This window comes from Drosophila subpulchrella, chromosome 2L (assembly GCF_014743375.2).
Source record: "Drosophila subpulchrella strain 33 F10 #4 breed RU33 chromosome 2L, RU_Dsub_v1.1 Primary Assembly, whole genome shotgun sequence".
In the NCBI taxonomy this organism is placed as follows: Eukaryota; Metazoa; Arthropoda; class Insecta; order Diptera; family Drosophilidae; genus Drosophila; species Drosophila subpulchrella.
Genome location: NC_050610.1, coordinates 5,643,662 through 5,666,525, shown reverse-complemented (window position 1 = coordinate 5,666,525; position 22,864 = coordinate 5,643,662). Strand labels below are relative to the sequence as shown.

Below are 22,864 nucleotides of genomic sequence, written 5' to 3'. Positions count from 1 at the left end.
TGCTTAAGCCAGATAAGTAAGACTGATCTATATTAACAGAAGCAACTCGTATAGATTTTGACAAGAGTAAATTATGGAGTTAGAAAGTTTTAATACGATTAAGTATTGTTGCACTTAGAGCTTAGTAAATTTAATTTTTTCGATTTTTATTTTCACTTATTTTAAATATGGAAATATTAAATTAAACAATTATAGTTAATAAAAATATTTTTTACTTTGATTTTAAGATGAAATTCTCCTTTAATAAATTAAAAAAAGCCTAAATGGATTATGACCTATAATATTCAAATATTTTTAAATACATTCATATAGATATGTAATATGTACTGGGTTCCAAACGAAATAACAAACAAATATCATTATCAGTGCCAAAATGCTGATGTATTACTTAAAAAAATATTTTAAGAGGGGTTAACTATCAATAAAGCTATAATATTTTTACATTAACTGACAGTTGACTAATATTGCAATTAATCTTTAATAAGTCACAAAACAAACCCAATACTTTTTAAATTGGACTAACTATTACTAAATTTTATTCAGTTCTGAGACATCATTCTTTTAACAACTTGTATTATTTTTTTGATATTCTCCCACACTTCTGTTGATCCATTTACTCCTCAGTTTCGGATCAACGCCATTGGAGCTGAAGAAAAGCGCAAGTCAAATCAAAACAAAGTGACTACGAAAACAACAGCCCTGGTCGGGTTTTTGCCCCGCAATGACAGCCGCATGTTAAGGACATGATCAACATTTCAATTAGATGCAATCATCGTCATGATCGCGGGGCCGGTGGGAACGGGGCATTAGTACGTACATAATCGCTTTGGGGAGTTTCGTTTCATTCACTTGCAGTGGAGACTTCACCGTGCGTTCCGTTTGCGGGGTGCTTTACATTTCACTTTCGCTTTGTAGAATTGTAGAATCGTGGAATCGGGTGTGCAGTGCGTACTTCCGCTCTCCGATCTCAAGTCCCTCGCCACCCCTGACGGCCTTTATTGGCTCGACGACAATTTGCAATGACTACTGTATTTTGTTGCTGTTTTCGTAGTTTACTTTATTTCGAGGAGGAACATTCGGGGTGAGTAACAGAATCGCCGCCAACGGGGAAACAGTTTTCACGAGACTCGCGATCCAACCGTACACGCAGCGCATATCATATCATAATTGTCAACGGATAAGATCCTCGTTGGAAGTACATCTTTATTGGAATATAAGATAGTGAAGTGTATATACGAAATAGTTCTAGGATATAAGCCAGACTATACAAGGAATAACCATTATCAACAAGATTTTAGGAGCTTAGTATCAACATTCCTTAAAAATAACATAGTTTTGAAGAATGATTAATTACTGAACTATTTAAAATTATTTGGTAATCGAGCGATAATGAAGTGAACCGTCTTTAATTCTCACATAATAATATAAAATTCGACAAGTATGATACGAGAAAGGTTTCTGAATAAACTTTTCCTGCTCCTGGTATTTGTTATACCACTGGGTTCCGGACAAAACAGCAGCCTGAAGATCAACACAAACGTGAAGGACATTGAAGACGTGGTCGTGGCCCAGCCCTCCATCCAGGGACCGGGTAACATCTGCATCCGCGAGGAGCCCTACGTGGAGCATGTCCAGGTGCCGGAGATGCAGCCGGTGCGCGTGCGCACCTCCAGTTGGTGCATGGAGATCCCGCCGAGGTGCGCCACCTACAAGACGGAAATGCGCGAGGTGATGCGGGTGCAGGTGAGTCGATTTGCTTCTGCCTCCGGAGCACGGAGCAGGCCGAATAGCCAAGTTTCCAAATGGTCGCAGGTGTTCCACTGCCGGCTCTGCCTTTGCGGGCATCTCTTGCGTCATCGTCGTCCCAATCCCAATTCCAATCCCAACCCCAGCCAGTGGCAACACCTTCGCCGTGGCCACTTTTTCCACCATCTTGGGGGAGCCTGCGCCACAAACCTGATTTCGATTTGCCCAACCAGGAAGCCGCTCACCACGATATCCATAAATTGCCCCGATCCGATGGCCGACTTTGATTGCGTTTCTCATACATTGTATATCGCTCGCTATTTGGGTTCTCTCCGCGACCAGATGCATTGCGCAATTCTGGTTTCCAATCTAAGCGGGGCTTCCTGTCCTTTTGCTTCGGAGAACGGAAGCCGAGTCGAGTGGCATTTGTGGCAGCTGTGCTGCACCGCAGGAGCTGCAGATGCACTTCACTTGGTTGGGATTCCACCGACCGGTTTTGACCCCAGACCTCCGAGATGACAGCCATGTGTGTCCTTGGCTGCCAAACTTCTTGAACTACTGGGCACATGCGGCGTATACGCATTGCTTTTAAGTTAAATGCTTTGACTAACGGGCGCCCATTAATAGAAACATTATAATTTTAATTTTCCAATTATTATTGAAAAAACATTTAAGCACTAACGATACAAACTTTTGTATAATTCTAATTTATATTATATATGTTATTTAAGGCAAGAATCTTATATATACTTAATATGAATAAGCAAATGTAGCTTTGTTTAACGGTCACTAATATGATCAATTTAAAACGTAATTAAATTAACAGTACAATTAAAAAAAATATTTTTACAAATATTTTCCATTTGTTAAAATTAATCTAAAACTAAAAGACAAAATGGGTAATGGTTTGTGTTATTGCGAATCACATTCAATATTGAAAAAAACACACCCATTTGTCATGTTTATTTTAACGATCCTTCATTTATTTAAAATACGAGAACGAGTACATTTACATCACAATTTTTTAAATGCTACTATGATAAATGATGATAACTGATTCCCCATTAGTGTCAATAAAAAATTATTGATTTTGGACAATTGTTCGAGCCAGGCAAACAAACTATTAAGTCGGCAATACCCGCCGCCTGGCCATTTTGAACTGCGCAGTGGGAAATGCGAGGAAAACAACGGCAGCGGCCAAGTGTTGACCAAGCCTGGCCAGAATCCGGTTGCAGTCGCCTGATCCGAGGGGCCTAATCAGGCTCTTCTGGTTTTTTTATGTTTTCTATTCATTTATTTATTTTGCCACTTTTTTTCGGTGGACTCGGGGGGTAGGCAAAATAATTATGTCATGGTGTCAGTGATGGAAAGTGCAAATGAAAAGCGGAAAATCCAGCACTTATGGCCAGGCTGGAAGGCTGGATCGCTGGATCGGTGGATCGGCTGGGGCATTAAGAGCTCCACTTGTGTGCGGCGACTTGATGCCAAAGCTGTTGACACACATTCGATTGCATCACTAAGCCGAGTTGCAATCGCCATGACAAGAGGCAGCCAGTTTTGGCTTAGTTTATTTTTTACCCCGTTTCGTGTCTAATGATTTGTGCGAGTCGAGATCGCTCACTGCTTGGTTCGAATTAATTTCATAATTATTTTAATTGGAGCTCTTGAGGCTCTTTTTTGACAAGGTGTTCGCAGAGGATCGCCTAAATGGCCGGCTCCCCGAACACTGGAAAACATATCTCTCCGGTTGCCGCAACAGTTTTCTAACCCTGTCGATCGCATTCCCCACGATTTTGGTCAACGCCTGCTTGGCCAAGACTTGGCTTTTGGTCAGAAAATGTAGCCACTAATTCACCAATTTAATTTAATTAATTAACATTAACATGAACGCCTTAAGAAGTTCGAGTCAGCAACTTGAGCCACAAAAGTGCCGAAAGATTTTCGATAGCTTTCCAAAGGAAAAAATTGTCATTGCAGCTGATTGACGGCAGAAACCACAGAAAAGCAAAGCGAAGGGGTGTGTTATTCGAGTGGCACATGTACAATAAATTGCTCAACTTGTATTCAATTACTTTTTGTGACAAACATTTGAAAAGCCAGGCGTAATTATGCAGACACAATGAATCAAAAGACCAAACTCGAATCGAATTTCACTGTTTATATTAAAATTTCCGCCTTATTAATTGTGTGGGGTACACACATGCACGCAGATTACAGATACAGATACAGCTACACATTCAGATACGAATCCATCAGCTTGAGGGCGAACAATGCGTGAGTCGGGAAATGTGGACTGGGACAAAATCTGGGACCGGAATGAGTGTGAGAAGCTCGCCCGGAATCCAGTTATCCAATTAAATTGGCAACTCAAGGGGTATTCGAGGGTGGTGTGTGCAGTACTTCTGGGGGCGGGACCATCTGCCCCATCTGCCCCATCTGCACGACAACTTACAATAATCTCCATCTTAATTCTGTAACTGTCAAGAGCTGGGCCAAAGTCCACTGGCCACAGGGGCAAGTGACACTGAGGCGTTGACAGGGTTGATGGAGACGAGGGCTCTTCACAAGTTTATCCAATTACGGATCCCTTGCGATGATGCCCCCTCCAGATCAAAGAGATTTTGTGGAAGGTCGGAGATTTCTTGGCAAGCGGGTCGAGTCTTAACAGAGTGGGGCATACTTTTCGGCTCTGCTTAATTTCTGATCGCTTAAAAGCTCATTGCTATTAAATTATTTTAATTAATCATTAAACACATTTTCTACTATCTGTTTTAGGTAATAATAAAAAATTAGTCCGGAGTTAGTATTATTAAGTTTGTTGATCGACGTTAAATAAATTTATATCTTATACTAAAAAAAAGTCTGGAGTAAAATACTTCTATTTCTGAAAACTTATTTCTACAGAAATTGAACAAGACGCGAACTGTTCGCTTTTGCTGCCAAGGCTACGAGGGAAATCTCTCCGACAGCCAGGCCACATGCAAGCCCATATGTCGGGGCGGCTGTGGGCGTGGCAGTTGCGTAATGCCCGACATTTGCAGCTGCGAGGAGGGCTACGTTGGCAAACATTGCACACAACGTGAGTATTTAGGAAAACTTACATATTTCCTCGGTTCAATGATCTTTTCAAAGGATGTGATCATGATCGCTGGGGCTTGGACTGCAAGAACCCCTGCCAATGCCAAAATGGAGCAGCCTGCGACAACAAATCAGGACTATGTCACTGCTTAGCCGGCTGGACAGGACAGTTGTGAGTAGAGCTTGTACAGACCCAACTTTGCATATGTAAAAACAATAAATTTATGGTATGGGACGATTTCACAATGTCTGTCAGATAAAGTTAACATGAAGTTAAATTGCTTGGATGCACATCACGTTGTGATGTTAATTTTAGAAGTGACTTATCCATACAGAGTCTAGTACTAGACGATTTAGTTTCATTTTCTCGATTGACCAAAGTTGTAGTTAGGAGCGCCAATTTAACTTAATGGCAAAACTTAATATGACATTGAGAAATCGGACCTTGGAATGAATATTGCTAGTAACTGTCGTTAGCTTGTAGCTTATAATTAAATAGTTCTGAAAATGTCACTTTAATAGACGTTATATCTTTACCATATAGTTGCGAACAGCCCTGTCCGCAAGGAACCCATGGCATTATGTGCCGCAAGGCCTGCGATTGCGATGAGAAGCCCTGCAATCCGCAAACTGGTGCCTGCATCCTACAGGATCATCCGCTGGAGCTGAATGTGAGCCATGTCATCGTGGAGACTGTGAACTCCACGCTGGAGAAGATGGGTATTATTCCACGCGCCACCACGCCCCCAACCCAGCCTGAGGTCATAGTGATCAAGCAGCCAGTTAACCAGGAGAACGCCCAGCCCGCGCCCAAGATCATTGTCCACCAGTCGGGCAGTGAGCTGCTCGAGAATCTTCATTCGGCCGCAGCCGCCGGCGTTCCCACACCTGAAATCATCCACGTCATTACCAATGGGATCACCTCGCCGCAGGAACATCTGGCCGGATTCGTTGGAGGTAACTCCAACGCGGGCCAGGCGGCGGCTGCGGATCATCAGTCCGGCTTGGTGACCACACTGGTTAGCGTTATGCTACTTCTGCTGATAGCCATTGCGGTGGGCTCGCTCTACATTTACCGGAGGTATCACCACAAGAACTCAGCCGTCTACAATGCCAACGGGACAGTGACCACGTTGCCGGCAAATCCGGAGGTGGTTCTCACCGAGGCAGCGGCCCTGGGCAAAAACTTCCACGAACCACTGCCCGAACCGCCCGTGGTCTTTGCGGTCACGCCCCACTCGAACGAGGGTATGTAAGTGTCTCTGCCGACCTTAAAGTAGCTATCACAATATCAAAACATTAAATATTTAAAAAATAAGGATATGGATATTAACTATTTATAATTTTAATTATTTAAAAAATTGGTCTTTGTATTTGGATTGAGTAAAATCAAAATTCGGGATTTTCAGACTAAACCTAATTAAAAGCAATTTAGAATGAAACAGAAAATTAATATTTTATCATAATTTATCCCACAGCACAACCAGAATTATATGACACGCCCAGCAATAACTCTTCGATTAAAACACCGCCCTACGCATATGCTAGGAAGGAGTCCCTTTACTCGGTGGTCTCGCCAAAGTCTCGCAAGGGCAGCCTGGACTCGCATCTGTACGATGAGATCCGGTACCATCAGCAGCACCACCTCCACCATCAGCATCACCCTCGGAACCACCAACACGTCCAGCACTCCACAACTGCCTCCGCATTTTTGCCAGCCAGGCCGCCAGTGATGCCAGCAAGTGAACAGTTCTCAAACGGGGGTCATCATCCTCATCAGCGATCACACCATGTCACCCACTTGATAATCCCCCCACAGAACTCCAACTTCTTGCAGGTTCCTGCCCAGATGACTGCCAAAAGAATTGCCCACCTGTGAGGATGAGCGGAATTATAAGCCAACGGTCTTGCACCTATTAAATATTTGAATGCGCCTGTAGATATTACAAAATTCCGACTTTTGGTATAAGTAAGTAAGTAATGAATTGAGAATACATTTTCTTGACATTCATGAAATAATCTTCTTATAAAATATTTCCACACATTTTTCTTTTAAGTTTGTACTCAACGTCTGCCAACTTTTTCAGATATACCCCATTTGTTCTTACATCTTTTGACAGTAAAAATAATATGTGTACATATAAGGAGCTACGTAACGTAGCTTATGATATATTATTACTAGATGATAAGTTCTTATTCTGGTAATCTCTCTTATAATGATAACTTTAAATTAACATAAAATATTTCAAATATCCTATTTAGACATTGTACGAGGAACGATCATTATATTTGTACCGGTTATTAAGAGAAAATGCCGCAATACCAGAGCCGAGTCCTATCAATCCTGCTTTCTCCATTTATCTATGATCTATGATATACGCATGGGTAGACCGATTGTTATATTAGATTATAGATATATATATATCTAAAGATATAATCTGGGATTATATCTATGCAGTCACAAATATGATCGCAAGCCTTAATAATAAATTAACCAAATTCACTTCTCTATGAATCGAATTTTGATTTGTTGTTGACTCACTGTATGAAGAAAGAAAACTGACCAGTGAGAAACGCAACTGATTTGGGTTCGGCACTACCACAATTTTTTAAACTACACATAGGGAACCACTACCGATAAGAATTGGATATAAAATATTTCTTCAGTAAAGTAAAATAAATAAATCTTACTAATATTTAAATACCTATTTTAATAAAAGGTTAATGTATAAATTATCTACATCCATTTGGTAGCTAATAAAAAATAAATACTTTAAAACTTGAAGGACATAATTGGAATTATTATTATAAATATCATTATGAATTACTTAAAATGTTTGAATGGGGCAAAACGATTGTAGCTTAAATCTAGCTTTTCTCTGGAGTGCTTTTGTGTTCCGAGAATGAGAGCCGATGCTGATAAGAGAGGCTTCATAAATAAGTACATCCAAATCGGAGGGCAGCTCATTCATTCGCTCTTCGACATCGAAGCTCAGAACAATAAGGCGGGATGCAATTTAGTGGACCTTTGGCCGTGCTTACCGCTCTGCTGGTGGCATTTCCTGGCCTGATTGTGGCCGCTTCAACGGAGCTTTACGGGGATATAGAGAATTCGGAATACGGCGATTTTGAGTCCCTAAGTCAAACCCGCGAGCGCCAGCAACATCTTTGCCATCGCGAGGTGCCGTGAGTACAGTATAGTTTTGATTATAATGAGTCCATTTGTTTTTTGGTTGATAGGGGTATATTCCATAAACATCATTTTTATAATGCTTGATATAAATCTAAATATTACAAGACTTTTTTTGTTACTGTCAAAAAAGTTAACAGGAAGTTGAATTGTGTAGAACGACAAATTCGTCTTCTCAATGTGATGTTAATTTTATGAATTTTTAGTCTGGTACCGAAAAATACAGTGGGAGTTTCGGCTTAAAAGAAAGGGCAAACCTTTTGTCTTTAATTCAGTTTTGTCGACCGTCACATTAAAAATTAAACATTTAAAACAAACAAAAATTAAATGACATTGAGATAACTTGAGTTGATTTCGATCAGTTCACGGGGAAGCCCTTAGATTTACAAGATTACCCGATTACAGAACTGTGTTTTTCCAAACCGAGAAGGATTCCCCGGTGCGCGGCAATGGTTCGACGATATACTACCATCGAATAGAGGTCTGTTGCGTGGGCTACCGACGGGATGTGTACTCCCAGGATTGTGTTCCGGATTGCTCCGAAACTTCGCCGGACAATTGCCGAAATGGATTTTGCCGTAGTCCGGGGAACTGCGAGTGCTTCGCCGAGTTCGTCCGCAACGAGTATGGCGCCTGCATCCACACCTGTCCGATTGCTTGCCAGAACGGCAGGTGTTATCTGAATGGCACCTGTGCCTGCCATCAAGGCTTTGTCCTGGACCAGGACACGCGGCAGTTCTGCCGTCCGCAATGCTCCCAGGCCTGTGGCACACACGAGGAGTGTGTGGCTCCCGGGCAGTGCGACTGCTCCCCCGGCTACCGGAGGACTGCGGAACTGGGATGCCAACCCGTTTGCGCTCCAGACTGCGGATTCGGCAAGTGCGTGGCACCCAACCAGTGCGAGTGCTTCGCGGGATTCATTAAGCGACCGAACAGAAATGTCTGCGAAGCTGAATGTTACCTGTGAGTCTCCATTTTTTATTATTCAGTCAATTTTAGAAATTATATATTTTTAAAATTGATATTTTTTTAAGAATGTATTTATAATTTTCAGTATTTTAGGAAAACAAATATTCATAATGATTAGTAAAACAATAAGTGACATTAAAAACGAAAAACTGAATAGGTTTAAACTTACCATAAAATTTTAAATAAATTAAATAAAAACAGAACCTGTTTCTACACACCGACAAATTAACTTAATAATATCAGCTGAAATGCCAAATAATTTGAAGTTGAATTAGAGCTTTATAGAGTAGTAGGCTGTGAAGTAGGCTATGCCTCAGTATTTCATGCTTGATTCTGAGTTCATATTTAATTTTCGTGTGTTATCGAATTCATGAAACGGTGTTTATACACACACGATTATGTTCATTTCATAAAATTATTTCATGAAATAGTCATAGCATTTAAGGTCTTAAAAGACCGTTGTCAAAATATGCCATTAATATACTTAACCTGTTTCCGATCCCCTATAGAAATTGCGAGAATGGGTTTTGCGAGTCGAGGTACAAGTGCCACTGCCGGGAGGGATATCGCTACAACGAGAACACCACCAGTTGTTTGCCCGAGTGCACCGACAATTGTGGCCAAGGGAATGGGGTATGCATTGCACCCGGAGTGTGTCGCTGCTTTGGAGGCTACGAGGCCCACGGTGCCGACTGTCGGCCCAAGTGTGAGAGGTTTGTGTTCCAGAATTAGAGTTCCCCCCGCTCATACCACTCTACTTACTATACAGATCCTGTGGCAAGTACGGTCGGTGTGTGGCTCCCGAGATCTGCGGCTGTGGTCAGGGGCAACAGCATTGCCGAAATGGCAGCTGCGATGATGTGGAGCACTGCAGTTGTCCTGCGGGGCAGACGCACTTCATCGATCGCTGTTTGAAGCCCGAGCACCTTAGCCAGCAACTCTACACCAGCGAAAAGAGAAAGCACTTTAATCGACAGCTGGCTTACGAGTTCAATGCCCTAATCGGACGTCTATTTGATTTATGATCTTAAAGGAAACAATAAAAATTTCAGGTCCAACTTAGACTGCTTGGCAGATCTGGCGTCCCTTGATGCCGCTCTTGATGAAGCCCGGCCTGCAGATGCAGAAGTTGGGGGCACTGCAGAAGCCATTCAGGCATCCCTGGGGGCAGTGGGGCTGGCAGATGTTCCGCTGGTGCTCGTCCTTCACATATCCTGTCTTGCACTCGCACTGGTTGTTGCCCACACATACGCCATTGAGACAAGGCAGGTCGCACTTCGGCAGACACTCGCCCGACTTCCGGTCCCACTCGAAGCCGGAAGTGCACTCACAGATGTCCGGGCCAATGCAGCGTCCGTTCTTGCAGGGTCTAAAATGGGGCAGAGGGTTTAAAAATCTGTCTGTTTAGTAAGATTGTATTCTTTTAGCTGGAGAATTATTAAACAAAGAACGAACTACGAACATACGTTCTTGAAATCAAGACGAAAGAACTCTTAAATTCGTTTTTTGAGATAAAAACATTCTTGATTTAGTTTTTTATGATGAAAGAAGTCTGAAAAATTGATCTCGTCTCGATTTTGAGAAAGGTTTTGAGCACGTTTGTTCACCATATTTAACTGTTACATGATTTTGAAAAAGAATCTTTGATCATATTTCTTTTGTTGTTCACAGGTGTTATTGATGTTAACGATAAAGTATTCTTTCTTTAGTTTGAGAGGCTATAGTGTAGTGTTTAATATTCTAAAATAGGTATTGGTTCTAAAATCAAGTGTTTTCCAGATAAATGAAAAAGCTTCGATCCGTTTTTCCCATAGGAAATATGTGTACTTACATGGAGCAGATGGGCTCACAGCGACCTTGGAGCTTGAGGTAGCCGCCGTTGCAGTTGCAGTGCCCTGGAGCCGTGCACCTGCCGTTCTCGCAGCTGTCGCAGACCGGTTCGCAGGATCCGTCGGCGGCCAGGCGGTATCCCTCGAGGCAGGCGCACTTGTTGGGCGCCACACAGCGTCCGAAGGAGCAGCCGGGATTGCACTCCGGCTGGCAGTACTTGCGGCTCTCCGGCTCCAGGGAATATCCCTCGCGGCACTTGCACTCGTTCCTGTCATCGCACACCCCATTGCCACAGCCCAGGGGGCAGGTGGAGATGCACTTGCCCTCGGAGGTACGAACGTGGCCAGGGATGCAGACACAGGTGTTCGGAGCCGTGCAGATTCCGTTGTGGCAATCATCGGCGCAAATTGGCTCGCAGCGGCGGTAAATGTGCGGGTTCCGCTCGTAGCCCTCGCAGCAAACTTGGATGCGACTCATGTCCGGAGTGGTCCCGTTGCCCACAAACTTATCCCGGGAGCTGCGGAGGAGCGAGGCGGTTCTGGAAATAAATAATTTAAATATTAAAACATTTGTTTTAAAATGAATACTAATATTTTTGGTTAATGTTAAATGAGATTTTTAAAAACACTCCTAAGAGACCTACCTCCTTTGAAATTGAATTCATATAAGTTTACGGTACCTCAAACATTAAAATGGTTTTTAAATTCACAAAATATGAACTTTAATTGGCATACGAATATTTTTGTTACTTTGGTAACAAATGGAAATTTACATATAAAAAGGCATTATAATATTGCTTGAGAGGTAGGTATTGTCATGATGTTAAACTTGAGACATTATTATGTAAGCTTACATATTCTCGAGAACGAAAGCAAAATATTTCTTCAAAAAGCTTTAATAGCAAAAACTTCCAGCTTATCTACGAACTTGCATATTAAATTCATTCACATTATTAGCTTGGCATACATACATATATGTACTTGTAAAATCAAGGCGCATTTAATTATCAGGCCAGCAGAGGAAGTTAAGGTCGTTAGTTCACTATTTTAATTGTTTGCCTTGTTTTCGAATGTTTTCCGAATTGGGCGATAACTTTAAGTGGAATTGTAAAATTGTTTTTCACCCGATCGGGATTGGGATTGGGTTAACCCCGCCACTTACGGAACATCCTTGAAGCACACCCCGCTGGCCATTCCAGATCGGGTTTTGTTGATGAACAGGGCCGTTTCATCGAGGACTTGGGCCCGATGAGCCGGCGAAGTCACCGCCTGCACATAGTGTCCATAAAGTGGCGGCAGGGTGGAGGGTTGGTATGTCTCGGCAGGCACATATCCACTGGATTCCTGGCCCACATGGTTTTGGTTGTTCCAGGCGTAGTTTGTCTGGTTCTGGCTATTCCAGCCATAGCTGCTCTCGTTGTAGCTGCTCCATTCGAAGCCACTCTGGGTGAACTCACTACTGTTTCCAGAAAGCTGGAGGTTTCCCGATGGTGGCTGGCGCGTCTTGATGCCGGAGGTCTTGAATTGTCCCTGGACCAGGCAGCAGATGGCCAGCAGAACACCCAGGGTCAACAGCTGACACGATGACCTCATGGTGATGTCACTTGATTACGGATTGCTTATGAGAGTTTATTCTGCGCCCACGTCCACGTCCGCTGGCGGCTGTAGTTGCAATTAGACTAATCGGTTCCCGATGCTAAGCTGCGGATCTCTCCGTCGCCAATCGCCTCCGGCGACCTCTTGCCCCCCTCCTAATCAGCACCTCGTCGCTGGACCTATCAATGGGGCAAACAAAGCGAAGGTTTGCTCTCAGAGCCATTGATCGCTTCTATAACTTGCCTCTCGTAAACAAAATTCATTGCTTTTGGGTAATTCCAAGAAAAGTTTGGCGTTCAGCGATGACTTCAAGTACTCGTGAGAGCTGCTGACTGGATGAAAGGCAAGCTGTTAAGTCGCAAAACATGTTTATGATGATATTAAACAGCTCACGAAGCTTTTTAGGAAATAAATACGAAGTTTTTTGACAAAAAATATTTTGTTATATATTAAAAATATATTTTTTTCTCAAATTTTTGTCTCAGCAATTTGCCTAATGATGCGATTCCCACCTGTCCAATATAATCTTTAACTTTGTTTCGATCAACGAATAAATATTGAGCTAAGATCGTACGGATTTTAATCATCATATATTTATTTATTCCTTATCATCCAACTCATAACGACACTTTCCGTTTTTCCGGAAGTATCCTGGAGCACACTCGCAGTCCCCGGGCGTGACGCACAACCCATTCGAGCAGTCTTCGCTGCAGATGGGTACACACTTCAGGACCTGGGTAGTTCCTTCATTCACATAGCCATCGCAGCAGTAAGAGATCTGTCGGATCCTAGAATTCGGATTGACGGTATCCACACTGAAAGGGAATAGATCTTGAGCTTGGCCGGGCGAACCAATTTGATTACCTACGTGCGAGTCTTGTAGCATATTCCTGAGGCTCTTTGGGCCAGGGTCTCACTTCGCCACCTGGAGATAGTATCAACCGACATCCAGAACTGGGCGACGGTGGGAGTGGGTAGCTCGATTCCCAGACCGACGATAAGGAGGCCAATCAGCGTGGATGTCAAGTGCATTTCGCTCTAATTTAACTGAGAGTGAGGTCGGATTAAAATGCGAGCGCAATGCTCACCGACGTCTCGTAGCTACTAAATTGTCGTCTGCGCCAAGCTCTGCTTTTAAGTGTACGGAGAAAGAAATGTTCTATATTCCCAAGAAGATAATTACTATTTTAGTACCCGGCATTCGTGGGGTATATTGATTTGGTAGAGAAAAATTATAAGGCAATACGAAATAAGAGAACACATTTCGTAGAAGAGGTACAAATTATTCGGCAGATAAAGAAACTAAATTTCTCTCGCTCCCAAAAAAGTATAAGACCCAGAGATGAAGCCACAAGATAAGCGTATAATCCACTGATAAGACTTTGACTTTTAAGAAATGTACGATTATTAATTCTTAAAAAATATATGAGTATTTATTAGTGATTTCTTTGTGACTCTGAAAATAAAGCAGTATTTTAGTGGGAGCCCTTATCTCACAGCCACCACATGTCGCTGAGAGTGGTCAAGTTGAAGTGCCTGCCCAGCAGGAGATTGAACTCCTGGATCAGCGAAGCGTTCACCTTGATGGGATTCGTGGAGGCGTATGTGGTGACCGTATCCGGGGACATGCACCGGTCGATGAAGCGCGTCATTCCCACCTGGCAGCGGCAGCGTCCCATGGAGTTGCACAACCCGAACTCGCACCGTTGGTAGGTTCGTTCGGGACCCGGGACCACAGCACATCCACACACATTGGGGGCTATGCACTTGCCATAAAAGCCGCATCCTCCGACGCAGACCGCCTCGCATTTCTCCCGGTTCCGCACGTAGCCCTTGAAGCAGCGGCAGTTTCCCGGCGAGATGCAAATCCCATTCTCGCAGTTGTCCCCGCAATCCGGCAGACAGCTCGTCGTATTTTGGTCATAGCGATATCCATTCTGGCATACACAAGTCGTCCTGTTCGCACAGAAGCCATTCTCACAGCGCCTAAAAGACAGTTCAAGTTGGAAGAATTTCATGAGCTGCAAAGTAGCACTCTTTTAGACGATCTTAAAATGTGTAAGGAGAGCCGCCTAGTTTAAAGTTGCTCCTCTATCATTATTTATCACATGATTTTTGCAATATAATTATTTATTTACTTGCTATAAAATTTTATTAAAATCAGGGGTGTCACAGAAATCACTTCAGCGTTAAGTAGTGTTCAATATATGTATATTGATGCACATAAGAAACTTACGCGAAATGTGCGCTTTGCTAGCTCTAAGCTTCCAAATATTTATAAATTTCCATTGCCTAGCAACGTTAAAGAACTAGCAACTTTCAAAGAACTTTTATAAAATTATAATAAATTTTAGATTTATTCCAAAAGGTTTAAAAATTCTGGCATCGCGAAAATGCGGATTTTTAAGAAAAAAGAAAATTCTAACGTGATTTCAAAATGTTCTTAGAAGTAGAACTAAATTAAAAATATTTTGATTGTTCTTGAATCAAGTTGAATTGGCGGAATTTACATTGTATATTTTAATTACTAAACTGTTAGTCCAGCCAGTAGTGTATACCTATTAAAAAGTTGTTAAATAAACTCAATTTAACTTTTCTCTTCTCACCATTTCGTTCTAGTATTGAGAACATTGATACCAAAATGTACTTACACGGTTTTTAAGAACGAATGTTCTCAATTCAAGAACAAAGTACTTGAATGTTTCTTAACCTACAGGTTCTGGGTAAGTGGCGTAATCAAAGCACTTACATGTAGCACTCGATCTCGCAGGAAACGCTGTTTTGCCGTTTCAGGAACCCGGGAAAGCACTCGCATTCGTTGGGCCGGACGCAGTGGCCGTATCCGCAGTCGGGAATGCAGACGGGCTGGCATCCCAGGGCGGCGGACTCCCTCAGTCCGCGGGCATATCCCTCGGCGCAGGTGCACTTGCCCGGCTCCAAGCAGACTTCGTTGTGGCCACAGGTGGCATTGCACTGTGGCTGGCAGAACTTTCGTGATCCGTCCAGTTCATAGCCCGGATCGCAGTGGCATGTGCCGTTCAGGTAGCAGCGGCCATGCGGACAGCCCAGCGGGCAGGTGGCCACACAGTTGTTGCGGTAGTTGAGCACGAAGTCCGGGAAGCACTGGCAGATGCCGCCCGCCAAGCAGAAGCCGTTCTCCTGGCACCGCTCCCCGCAGTCGGGGACGCACTGGCTCCAATCGTACTCGTACCGCCGCCAGCCCTTGCAGCACACCTCGATCACGTTGAAGTACGGGTTGGTGGAGCTGTTGCCCACGATCTTCACCTCCTTGTCGTACTGGAAGAACACGGCCCTGAAGATGCCATCGGTTAGTATAGGCATAATAAGGCACTCAAAAAAATATTCGCACTGAATGTTAGAGGAGTGATGTTATTAGTGAGTTGCAGTTAATTCAAAATTTTTAAAATTCAGGGCAAGTATATTATTGTATGTACGTTCTCTTAATTTTTTGGTAATTTTTATTATAATATTAAAAATAAATGTTCTATGAAGTAGCTAAATAATTTAACATAATTTAAGCAACACGTTTGTAAATAAATAAAAGGAGAATGTTCGTGATACTTTTATAAAATATCAGTCTTCACTCGTTTCTTTATTACTTATTAGGCATAGATGCATCCAGAGATCATAGAATATTGATTTTGATATAAACAAAACCTCATAGTCATAAATAAATATATATAAAACATTAGAAGTAATGTACGAAAAGTTTGATTACTCGTATCTTAGTTCCTTCTGAATCTTGGCAAGTATTGATTAGGCCCAGAAGCAGCCAAAGATCATCAAAGTATTGGTTCTTTATCCAACTGAGAGTCACCACCCACTTACGGCACTTCCCGGTAGCACTTGTCCGGATGTTCCCCCCTCCGGGGCAGCGATAGTCCATTGGGTATAATGTAGGGCTTCCGGCTGGTGGTCGAGGACGAGAGGCGTCGCTGGAGTGCCTCGTGCTCCCGTAGCAGATCCCGCTGGCGCTGCTCCTCGCGCAGGCGCAACTGTTCGTCCTTTTGCTGCTGCAGCTGCTGCTCGTGGAGTTGCAGCTCCACGGCCTGCAGGACGCAGAGGAACAGGACCAGGAGCACCGAGTGGAGGCACAGAGAGCGCAGAAGTGGCGACATCTCAGCTCCGGGACAGATTTCTTTGCGCCGCGCTACCGAAGCGCTCAAGTCGCGATTGTTTACTGCTCCGCCGACGACGCAGTTGGGCCAGCCTCTAATCACAGCCGGAGGCAATGATAAGAGGGCTTTCAGCTTTTAATTCGAATCGGGAGGCGGAGATCCAGGGCTCGCAAGGCCAATGTATGTCAAGTGAGAACGAACTAAAGATTGTTTTATGGGGTTTCATTGCTAATTGTGTGATTTGCCTTGTTTGTCTAAGATGATAGAGATGGAAACCAAAAACTAATTTAAAAATTTTAATTTTTAAAACGTTATCAGCTTAAGCTTTTTAAAACTAGAAAATATATTTTCTTACAAAATGGCAAATTAAAAAAAATGTTAACGGGAGAAGGTTATTTTAAAGTGTTTTATACTGTTGTTAGATATATTTTATAATATAAGTATTGAAGAAATTGTATAGAAAAGGTACCATCAAGTCCCAACTCTAAAAAATTCATCTTTATATGTTTCTCAGAAACAAACTAAATCGAATTCCTCTCTTTTCGCCTTAGCATCGAATATAGCTTTTCTGATAAGACAACATATTAAACGCTGCTCAGCGGCGAAAATTAGTAGAATTTTAGCTAGCAAATTGTAAACACTTTAAGAACGGAAACCAAGCGTGCGGGTTTTGAAAATGTGGTTACGAGATTTAGGTCTTCGTTTGATTTTTTTTCAGCTAATGGTGTGTCTACCCACTATTCACACAAATGTGCCTAACTATTCGGAACGTTATAACAGGAGACCCGTATCCCAGGATCCAGGTAGCTATGGCCGCGGCTATGTAGAAAGCAGGCAGTTGTCCTTTAATCGACCTGGAGCAGCCAATTTCCAAGATCCCAGAATCGCTGAGCAGCCACCGAAACGTCGGGAATATTTGATTCGGTCCCATGAAACGCCGTCCGATAGAGGGCAGCACAAGTGTCGCATTTGGGTGCCGTAAGTACTTGGCTGCACTGCCGAACAATATTTTCTTATCGTCGTTACTTCCCTAAAATAATTTTAAGTACTGACAAAATATTTTGAGAAAATAAAAAAAATGCAATTAAATTTAATATTTATTTCATGTAAATGTATGTATGTTACTTTCCCAAAAATAATTTAACATATTTTAAAAATACTAAGCAAAATTGCATTACACATTTATTTTAATGTGTTTTATCAACCATGTTTCCTTAATAAGAATTCGGGTTGATAATTATAATAAGGCTTTGAGTCTGTAAAAGTTGTTATTTTTATCGCAATGAACAATATCTTGGATTAGTCATTCTAGAGTTTTCAGCAAAACTAAAACTTTTTCGTCTCGCATCAAAACAGACCCGATACGGTTGAAAAGTACGCTTACCCCAGCGTCATCCAGACGGACCAGGCCAACCGGCTGTCCCTCATCGAGGTCTGCTGCACCGGATACTCGGCCAGTCGGCTGAAGGGCGTGACCGTGTGCCGGGCGCAATGCGGCTGCCAGAATGGGAGCTGCAGGATACCGGGGGAGTGCGAGTGCTACGAGGGATTCGTGAAGAACGACAACGGCGACTGTGTGTTCGCCTGTCCGCTGGGCTGCCAGAATGGACAGTGTTTCCTGGACGGCAGCTGCCAGTGCGATCCTGGCTACAAGCTGGACGAGACGCGCCGCTTCTGCCGCCCCATCTGCAGCAGTGGGTGTGGCAACAGTCCGCGGCACAACTGCACCGAACCGGAGGTCTGCGGCTGCTCCAAGGGATACCAGCTGACCGACGACGGATGCCAGCCCGTCTGCGAACCGGACTGCGGAATTGGGGGCCTCTGCAAGGACAACAACCAGTGCGACTGCGCACCCGGCTACCATACCAGGGACGGTGTCTGCCAGGCCGATTGCTACCAGTGAGTCATTAACTTCTGTTCTGTTCTTCACCCAATGACGTTCTTCACCGTAACATTTACAGAAAGTGCAACAACGGCGTGTGTGTCAGCCGCAACCGGTGCATCTGCGATCCGGGATTCACCTACCATGAGCAATCTACTATGTGTGTTCCGGTGTAGGCATCCTAAGTACAATGTTTTGATCTCCACCTATATCAGAAAATTTGAAATATTAAAACAGCCCAAAAAGAAATCCAATTAAAATCGAATGCAAAATCTCCTTTTCTTTAAAGATTATGGGGAACCGCCATCTTGAACATGTGTCAAAAAGATATGACCATAATTTACTACATAATTATAATAATACAAAAAGAGTGCACGCTTTTATTTTGTAAGGCCCTAATCCGGTGCCATTCAAGATAACAACATTTTAGCTATTATCAAAAAAACATAACACCGTGACTCATAAATAAGTGATTTAACACAAATGGATAATTAAATTTGTATATTACATTTGGGTGAAGGCATGTTTAATTTTGCAAATTGAATGTATACATGGGTTGAAGTTTTGAAATATGTATTATTTAAAAGAAAAGTGTAATCTTTTCTTTTTATTTACATCTTGGGATGCAAGTCTATTTGCGATTATTATATTCTATTACGGTATTGTCACATTGGTCTTTGACAGAATATGACCCTTGGTGCCGCATTATGCAGTACAAGGCCGCTGCTAAAATAGCCACGGCAATTGCAATGCTGCACACCCAATGAAGGGACGTGTTCCATCCATCTGAATTCATTTGAGACACAGCGGCTCTTGCAATTGTTTTTCGCGTTGTGACCAAGTCCAGATAAGAGTCAGTCGTATTTACGGTGCTGTCAGTACTTTTATTCGGACTTCCTTTTGTACCTTCATCACTACTTTTAACCATAGTTTCGTCCTTGCTTCCTTCAGTACTTTTATCCGTACTGGCATCCGTTTTTACACTCGTACTTTTATCAGTACTTGCATCAGTACTTTGCTCCGTGCTTTTGTCCGTAGATGAAACCGAAGATGAATCCGAAGATGAATCCATAGTTGATGTGGTGGTAACTTCGGTTGTATCAGTCTACAAAGAGAAAGTAGGTATTAATATTTTTGTTATTATTAAAATACAACTGATTGCAGTTAAGGGGCGAATAATAATAACCAATTTAAATCGTTTTCTTTTTTGAACCATTTAATAAGACACGTACGTTTTTATCTGTCGGATCAGTTTCGTTATTATTCTTTACAACGTTTCCAATCACGTCGCTAAAAGCGCACAATATCAGGCAAACAAAAATCAGTTGAAACTTAGGCATATTTGTAAATCGTATATTTCTGTATATATAAGCCCGGATACTTCCTTAAAAGAACCGCACTGCCCTGTGCCAAAATTAAAACTAAGCTTTCAAATTGAAAAGTGCTGTACAAATTTCGGAGCAGCGATAGCCAAAATTCATTTGAAAGCACTCGGGTTCTCATGTGACTAAACGGAGTAACTCATTCTTCCCTATTCTGAATTTCTTGAACTGATAAACACTTTAGGCAAACATGATTAACATTCAAATGACAAATATTCCCAAAAACGGTGACTAACAACATTATTTTTTTTAAGGCACCTTTCCTGTGTTGAACAAATAAGGTTGATTCTGCATGTTTCCTATACTTTTTATTAATATCAAGTACTGTACAGGTATCTTAGTTTATTATAATTATAATTTTCTTGATTATATAATATGTGTAGTGATGAACTAGCTATATAGAAGAAACTACTCAAAATCATTTTCACAGATGGCTTCGTCGGCTTCATAGCTTCGCCTGGAGGCAGAACGGCGATAGTACTTCGTGGCTATAACTGCAATGGCCGCACCAAGGATGATTCCAGCACAAGAGCTTAAGATGACCATTACTTTGGTAGAAGATTTAGTGCTCTCCTGAACCCTGACCTCGGCTTCCGATCTTGCCTTCTTCAACTGCTGCATTTTGCAGATATAATGTGTTTCCTCTGAGCTACTATCCTCACTACTGTCTTCTTTGCAGACCAACTGACCAGTCGGTAGGTCGCAGTGACAGTTATCCAAGTTAAGACACGGTTCGTCTTCAGGATCCACACAGATCTTGGCGCACTTGGCTGTGTTAAAAGTACCCTCCTCATCGTACTCAATCCAGCACATGCAACCGCCAGTGCAATTTGAGTGATGTACTTGCAGGACTTCGGTGGGTGATGTGAGATCTGTTTCTGTAGTTGTCGTAAGATCGACCGTTATGGTATTGGGTTCCGAAGTTGTGTCGGTAGGTTGGGTAGTCGTTTCTTGAGGCTTACAGACCCCGTTGATTTTCTCGTAGTCCGGCCAACAATGGCACTCGTGTGGGGCAACGCAATCCCCAAATTCACAGCCCTCGGCACACTGCGGCTTGCAAACGGATGTGGAAGGATTTCTGTCGTTAGGCTGGTATCCGTCGTGACATATACATACATTTGGTGCCACGCAATCACCGTTCTTGCAACCGCTTTCGCATATAGCCTGGCAAATATGATTGGAGAACTCAATTAATTCATATCCCGGATCACAGGAACAAGTGTCCGGATGGGTGCATTGGCCGTGGACACAATTAAGGCTGCACTGTGGCTCACAGGTGTTATTCGGGCCCATCAGGTAGCCAAAGTTACAGACACACTTTTCCGGGGAAAAGCAAAAGCCGTTTGGACATCCCTTGGTGCACATGGGAGCACATTTCATGTCTACCTTGGTCACCTCGTGACCCGGGTAGCATTCGCACCGATTGGGCGCCACGCAGTGTCCGTAATCCGAGCAATCTTCCTCGCAATGCGGCTCGCAGCGATTGTCTTTCATCACGTAGCCCGGATTGCAGGTGCAGACACTGGGACTCAAGCAGCTACCATTTTCCGGACAACTGGAGCACACGGGCTGGCAATTGGCACCCCTTTCGTCGCCGGCATAGCCATCCTCACACTCGCAAAGCCCTGGCTTCAAGCATCGGCTGTTGGGGCCACATTCCTCCTGGCAGATTGGAACGCAACTGCCCCGCCCATCATCCAGGTATCCATCTAAGCAGGTGCACAAGTTCGGCTCCTGGCAGGACGAGTTCTGACCACATTCCGGCCAGCAAACTGGCCGGCAGTCTGTCCCGTTTCCCAGTGTTTTATAAAAAGGTTCGCACTCGCATTTACCGGGCTCCGAACAGAAGCTATGATCTCCACATCCACCGGGGCAAATGGGAAGGCAATTTTCGCCATGGTAGCCACTTTGGCAGCTGCACACCGAGGGCAGCTCGCAAAACTCGTTCTTTCCACAACCCAATGGACAAATGGGCTGGCATTCGGATCCACCGTAGCCCTGTTTGCAGCTACATTGATCGGGAGATGCGCAGAATCCGTTGGTAGGACATTTGTTCTTGCAGACGGGCTTGCAATCGTATATCGAACCTTCGTACCCTTCACAGCAACTGTATTTGGGCTCATATCTGTGGGCAACCTAGGGTATAATTTATATAATTTAACACAGTTTAATTAATTTAATTGATGACTTAAGACGAAAGATTTAAAACCCCTCTTTACCTGGTCTTCCCATCTAGGTTCCTGCCTATACTTTGTTTCCCAACCTCTGAAATAGGAATACTGTGGATAAGGTACTAATTTCGTCTTGAGAACCCTTTGAGTATATGTAACCCTTTGCGGATTATTGCAAACATGTCCACCAGACCAGAATTGGCCCAAACTTATGCCAATGGTCGCTGCCAGGCACATAAAATTTAGTGAATATGAATGCATGAATAATGAGACTGAGTTTAATTTCATAAAGAACATAAATCCACTATCTTCAGCAACCACACTGCTCGATGATTCAATCAGAACTGGACCCTCGTTATTGTTGCGCTTTAATCCGCTGTTTTTTTAATGGATCCCAGCCTATCAGCACATCCGGGCGTCAGAAATAATAGTATCTGACTCTCAAATTTCCCAAATAATTCGCATTTACTCGCTTTTAAGCAAGATATAAGAAAATATTTGGAGTTTTTAGCATTTCTTTAACTGAGCTTAGATGTAGCAAAATTTCAATAAATTCAATGTAATCAATAGTTTTCTGGTCAACAATGGCATTCTTAAAAATCCTTTATTTACCTCATCTTGATAGAAATATTCAGTGCGATATTTCGTCTGCCAACCTCTCCAATAAGAATGCTCTTCGTAAGGTACCAATTTACTCTTGCGGACTTGACGGGTGTACGAAACATACTGCTGTCGATTACAAACATTTGCATATTGGCCTCGAACGAAGTAAAGGAATGCTATAAGCAGGCCCAGGCACACCCAAAGACATCGAATGTGTGACATTATGCTAAGATCAGTAAACTTGTAAGACTAAGCGTTCGTATTTCTGTAATGAGTTCT

At 42.9% G+C, this 22,864-nt stretch overlaps 7 protein-coding genes across 10 annotated transcripts; 3 read left to right on the top strand and 4 right to left on the bottom strand.

Moving 5' to 3' along the window:
- The first annotated feature begins 1,017 nt into the window (after positions 1-1,017).
- On the top strand, positions 1,018-7,452 carry LOC119547083. 3 transcript variants are annotated; one of them, XM_037853781.1, is made up of 6 exons: positions 1,018-1,081; positions 1,151-1,743; positions 4,651-4,825; positions 4,879-4,996; positions 5,369-6,072; positions 6,303-7,452. In XM_037853781.1, exons 2-6 carry the CDS (start codon positions 1,441-1,443, stop codon positions 6,701-6,703), a joined length of 1,701 nt encoding a protein of 566 aa, XP_037709709.1. In that variant the 5' UTR covers positions 1,018-1,081; positions 1,151-1,440; the 3' UTR covers positions 6,704-7,452. The 3 variants fall into 3 exon arrangements, with proteins under 3 accessions (XP_037709709.1, XP_037709708.1, XP_037709710.1); XM_037853780.1 differs by lacking the exon at positions 1,018-1,081 and having other exon boundaries at positions 1,135-1,743; XM_037853782.1 differs by lacking the exon at positions 1,018-1,081 and having other exon boundaries at positions 1,135-1,743; positions 5,369-6,076; positions 6,303-6,444.
- Positions 7,453-7,813: 361 nt separating this feature from the next.
- LOC119545969 (von Willebrand factor D and EGF domain-containing protein) lies at positions 7,814-10,045 on the top strand. Its single transcript, XM_037851936.1, has 4 exons — positions 7,814-8,010; positions 8,420-8,977; positions 9,493-9,696; positions 9,753-10,045. The coding sequence occupies exons 1-4, from the start codon at positions 7,835-7,837 to the stop codon at positions 10,006-10,008; spliced, it is 1,194 nt and encodes a 397-aa protein (XP_037707864.1). The 5' UTR covers positions 7,814-7,834; the 3' UTR covers positions 10,009-10,045.
- Positions 9,966-12,498, bottom strand: LOC119545968 (platelet endothelial aggregation receptor 1). The gene is made up of 3 exons (XM_037851935.1): positions 11,975-12,498; positions 10,815-11,351; positions 9,966-10,352 (listed from the first exon to the last, which is right to left on the bottom strand). Exons 1-3 carry the CDS (start codon positions 12,403-12,405, stop codon positions 10,043-10,045), a joined length of 1,278 nt encoding a protein of 425 aa, XP_037707863.1. The 5' UTR covers positions 12,406-12,498; the 3' UTR covers positions 9,966-10,042.
- A 473-nt stretch (positions 12,499-12,971) lies between these two features.
- LOC119545971 (epidermal growth factor-like protein 8) lies at positions 12,972-13,514 on the bottom strand. The gene is made up of 2 exons (XM_037851939.1): positions 13,277-13,514; positions 12,972-13,223 (listed from the first exon to the last, which is right to left on the bottom strand). The coding sequence occupies exons 1-2, from the start codon at positions 13,438-13,440 to the stop codon at positions 13,007-13,009; spliced, it is 381 nt and encodes a 126-aa protein (XP_037707867.1). The 5' UTR covers positions 13,441-13,514; the 3' UTR covers positions 12,972-13,006.
- A 308-nt stretch (positions 13,515-13,822) lies between these two features.
- On the bottom strand, positions 13,823-16,616 carry LOC119545967 (tenascin-X). Its single transcript, XM_037851934.1, has 3 exons — positions 16,258-16,616; positions 15,158-15,721; positions 13,823-14,394 (listed from the first exon to the last, which is right to left on the bottom strand). The coding sequence occupies exons 1-3, from the start codon at positions 16,545-16,547 to the stop codon at positions 13,902-13,904; spliced, it is 1,347 nt and encodes a 448-aa protein (XP_037707862.1). The 5' UTR covers positions 16,548-16,616; the 3' UTR covers positions 13,823-13,901.
- Positions 16,617-17,163: 547 nt separating this feature from the next.
- LOC119545970 (tenascin) lies at positions 17,164-18,705 on the top strand. Its single transcript, XM_037851937.1, has 3 exons — positions 17,164-17,525; positions 17,904-18,446; positions 18,509-18,705. The coding sequence occupies exons 1-3, from the start codon at positions 17,224-17,226 to the stop codon at positions 18,603-18,605; spliced, it is 942 nt and encodes a 313-aa protein (XP_037707865.1). The 5' UTR covers positions 17,164-17,223; the 3' UTR covers positions 18,606-18,705.
- A 1,395-nt stretch (positions 18,706-20,100) lies between these two features.
- LOC119545966 (multiple epidermal growth factor-like domains protein 10) lies at positions 20,101-22,849 on the bottom strand. 2 transcript variants are annotated; one of them, XM_037851933.1, is made up of 2 exons: positions 22,595-22,849; positions 20,101-21,947 (listed from the first exon to the last, which is right to left on the bottom strand). In XM_037851933.1, the coding sequence occupies exons 1-2, from the start codon at positions 22,805-22,807 to the stop codon at positions 20,220-20,222; spliced, it is 1,941 nt and encodes a 646-aa protein (XP_037707861.1). In that variant the 5' UTR covers positions 22,808-22,849; the 3' UTR covers positions 20,101-20,219. The 2 variants fall into 2 exon arrangements, with proteins under 2 accessions (XP_037707861.1, XP_037707860.1); XM_037851932.1 differs by lacking the exon at positions 22,595-22,849 and adding an exon at positions 22,031-22,294.
- Between the last annotated feature and the right edge of the window lie 15 nt (positions 22,850-22,864).

Bases quoted from the DNA above. Each gene is read 5' to 3' on its own strand.
- LOC119547083 (XM_037853781.1), top strand. From the start codon at position 1,441: ATGATACGAGAAAGGTTTCTGAATAAACTTTTCCTGCTCCTGGTATTT. The intron at 4,826-4,878 runs GTGAGTATTTAG...ATCTTTTCAAAG, and splicing joins TGGCAAACATTGCACACAAC to GATGTGATCATGATCGCTGG. The intron at 6,073-6,302 runs GTATGTAAGTGT...TTTATCCCACAG, and splicing joins CACGCCCCACTCGAACGAGG to CACAACCAGAATTATATGAC.
- LOC119545969 (XM_037851936.1), top strand. From the start codon at position 7,835: ATGCAATTTAGTGGACCTTTGGCCGTGCTTACCGCTCTGCTGGTGGCA. The intron at 8,978-9,492 runs GTGAGTCTCCAT...GATCCCCTATAG, and splicing joins TGCGAAGCTGAATGTTACCT to AAATTGCGAGAATGGGTTTT. The intron at 9,697-9,752 runs GTTTGTGTTCCA...CTTACTATACAG, and splicing joins TGTCGGCCCAAGTGTGAGAG to ATCCTGTGGCAAGTACGGTC.
- LOC119545968 (XM_037851935.1), bottom strand. From the start codon at position 12,405: ATGAGGTCATCGTGTCAGCTGTTGACCCTGGGTGTTCTGCTGGCCATC. The intron at 11,352-11,974 runs GTAAGTGGCGGG...ATTTATTTCCAG, and splicing joins GTGTGCTTCAAGGATGTTCC to AACCGCCTCGCTCCTCCGCA. The intron at 10,353-10,814 runs GTAAGTACACAT...GCCCCATTTTAG, and splicing joins TGTGAGCCCATCTGCTCCAT to ACCCTGCAAGAACGGACGCT.
- LOC119545971 (XM_037851939.1), bottom strand. From the start codon at position 13,440: ATGCACTTGACATCCACGCTGATTGGCCTCCTTATCGTCGGTCTGGGA. The intron at 13,224-13,276 runs GTAGGTAATCAA...ATTCCCTTTCAG, and splicing joins ATATGCTACAAGACTCGCAC to TGTGGATACCGTCAATCCGA.
- LOC119545967 (XM_037851934.1), bottom strand. From the start codon at position 16,547: ATGTCGCCACTTCTGCGCTCTCTGTGCCTCCACTCGGTGCTCCTGGTC. The intron at 15,722-16,257 runs GTAAGTGGGTGG...TGGCATCTTCAG, and splicing joins AAGTGCTACCGGGAAGTGCC to GGCCGTGTTCTTCCAGTACG. The intron at 14,395-15,157 runs GTAAGTGCTTTG...ACTGTCTTTTAG, and splicing joins TGCGAGATCGAGTGCTACAT to GCGCTGTGAGAATGGCTTCT.
- LOC119545970 (XM_037851937.1), top strand. From the start codon at position 17,224: ATGTGGTTACGAGATTTAGGTCTTCGTTTGATTTTTTTTCAGCTAATG. The intron at 17,526-17,903 runs GTAAGTACTTGG...GCATCAAAACAG, and splicing joins AAGTGTCGCATTTGGGTGCC to ACCCGATACGGTTGAAAAGT. The intron at 18,447-18,508 runs GTGAGTCATTAA...TAACATTTACAG, and splicing joins TGCCAGGCCGATTGCTACCA to AAAGTGCAACAACGGCGTGT.
- LOC119545966 (XM_037851932.1), bottom strand. From the start codon at position 22,279: ATGTTCTTTATGAAATTAAACTCAGTCTCATTATTCATGCATTCATAT. The intron at 21,948-22,030 runs GTAAAGAGGGGT...ATTATACCCTAG, and splicing joins AACCTAGATGGGAAGACCAG to GTTGCCCACAGATATGAGCC.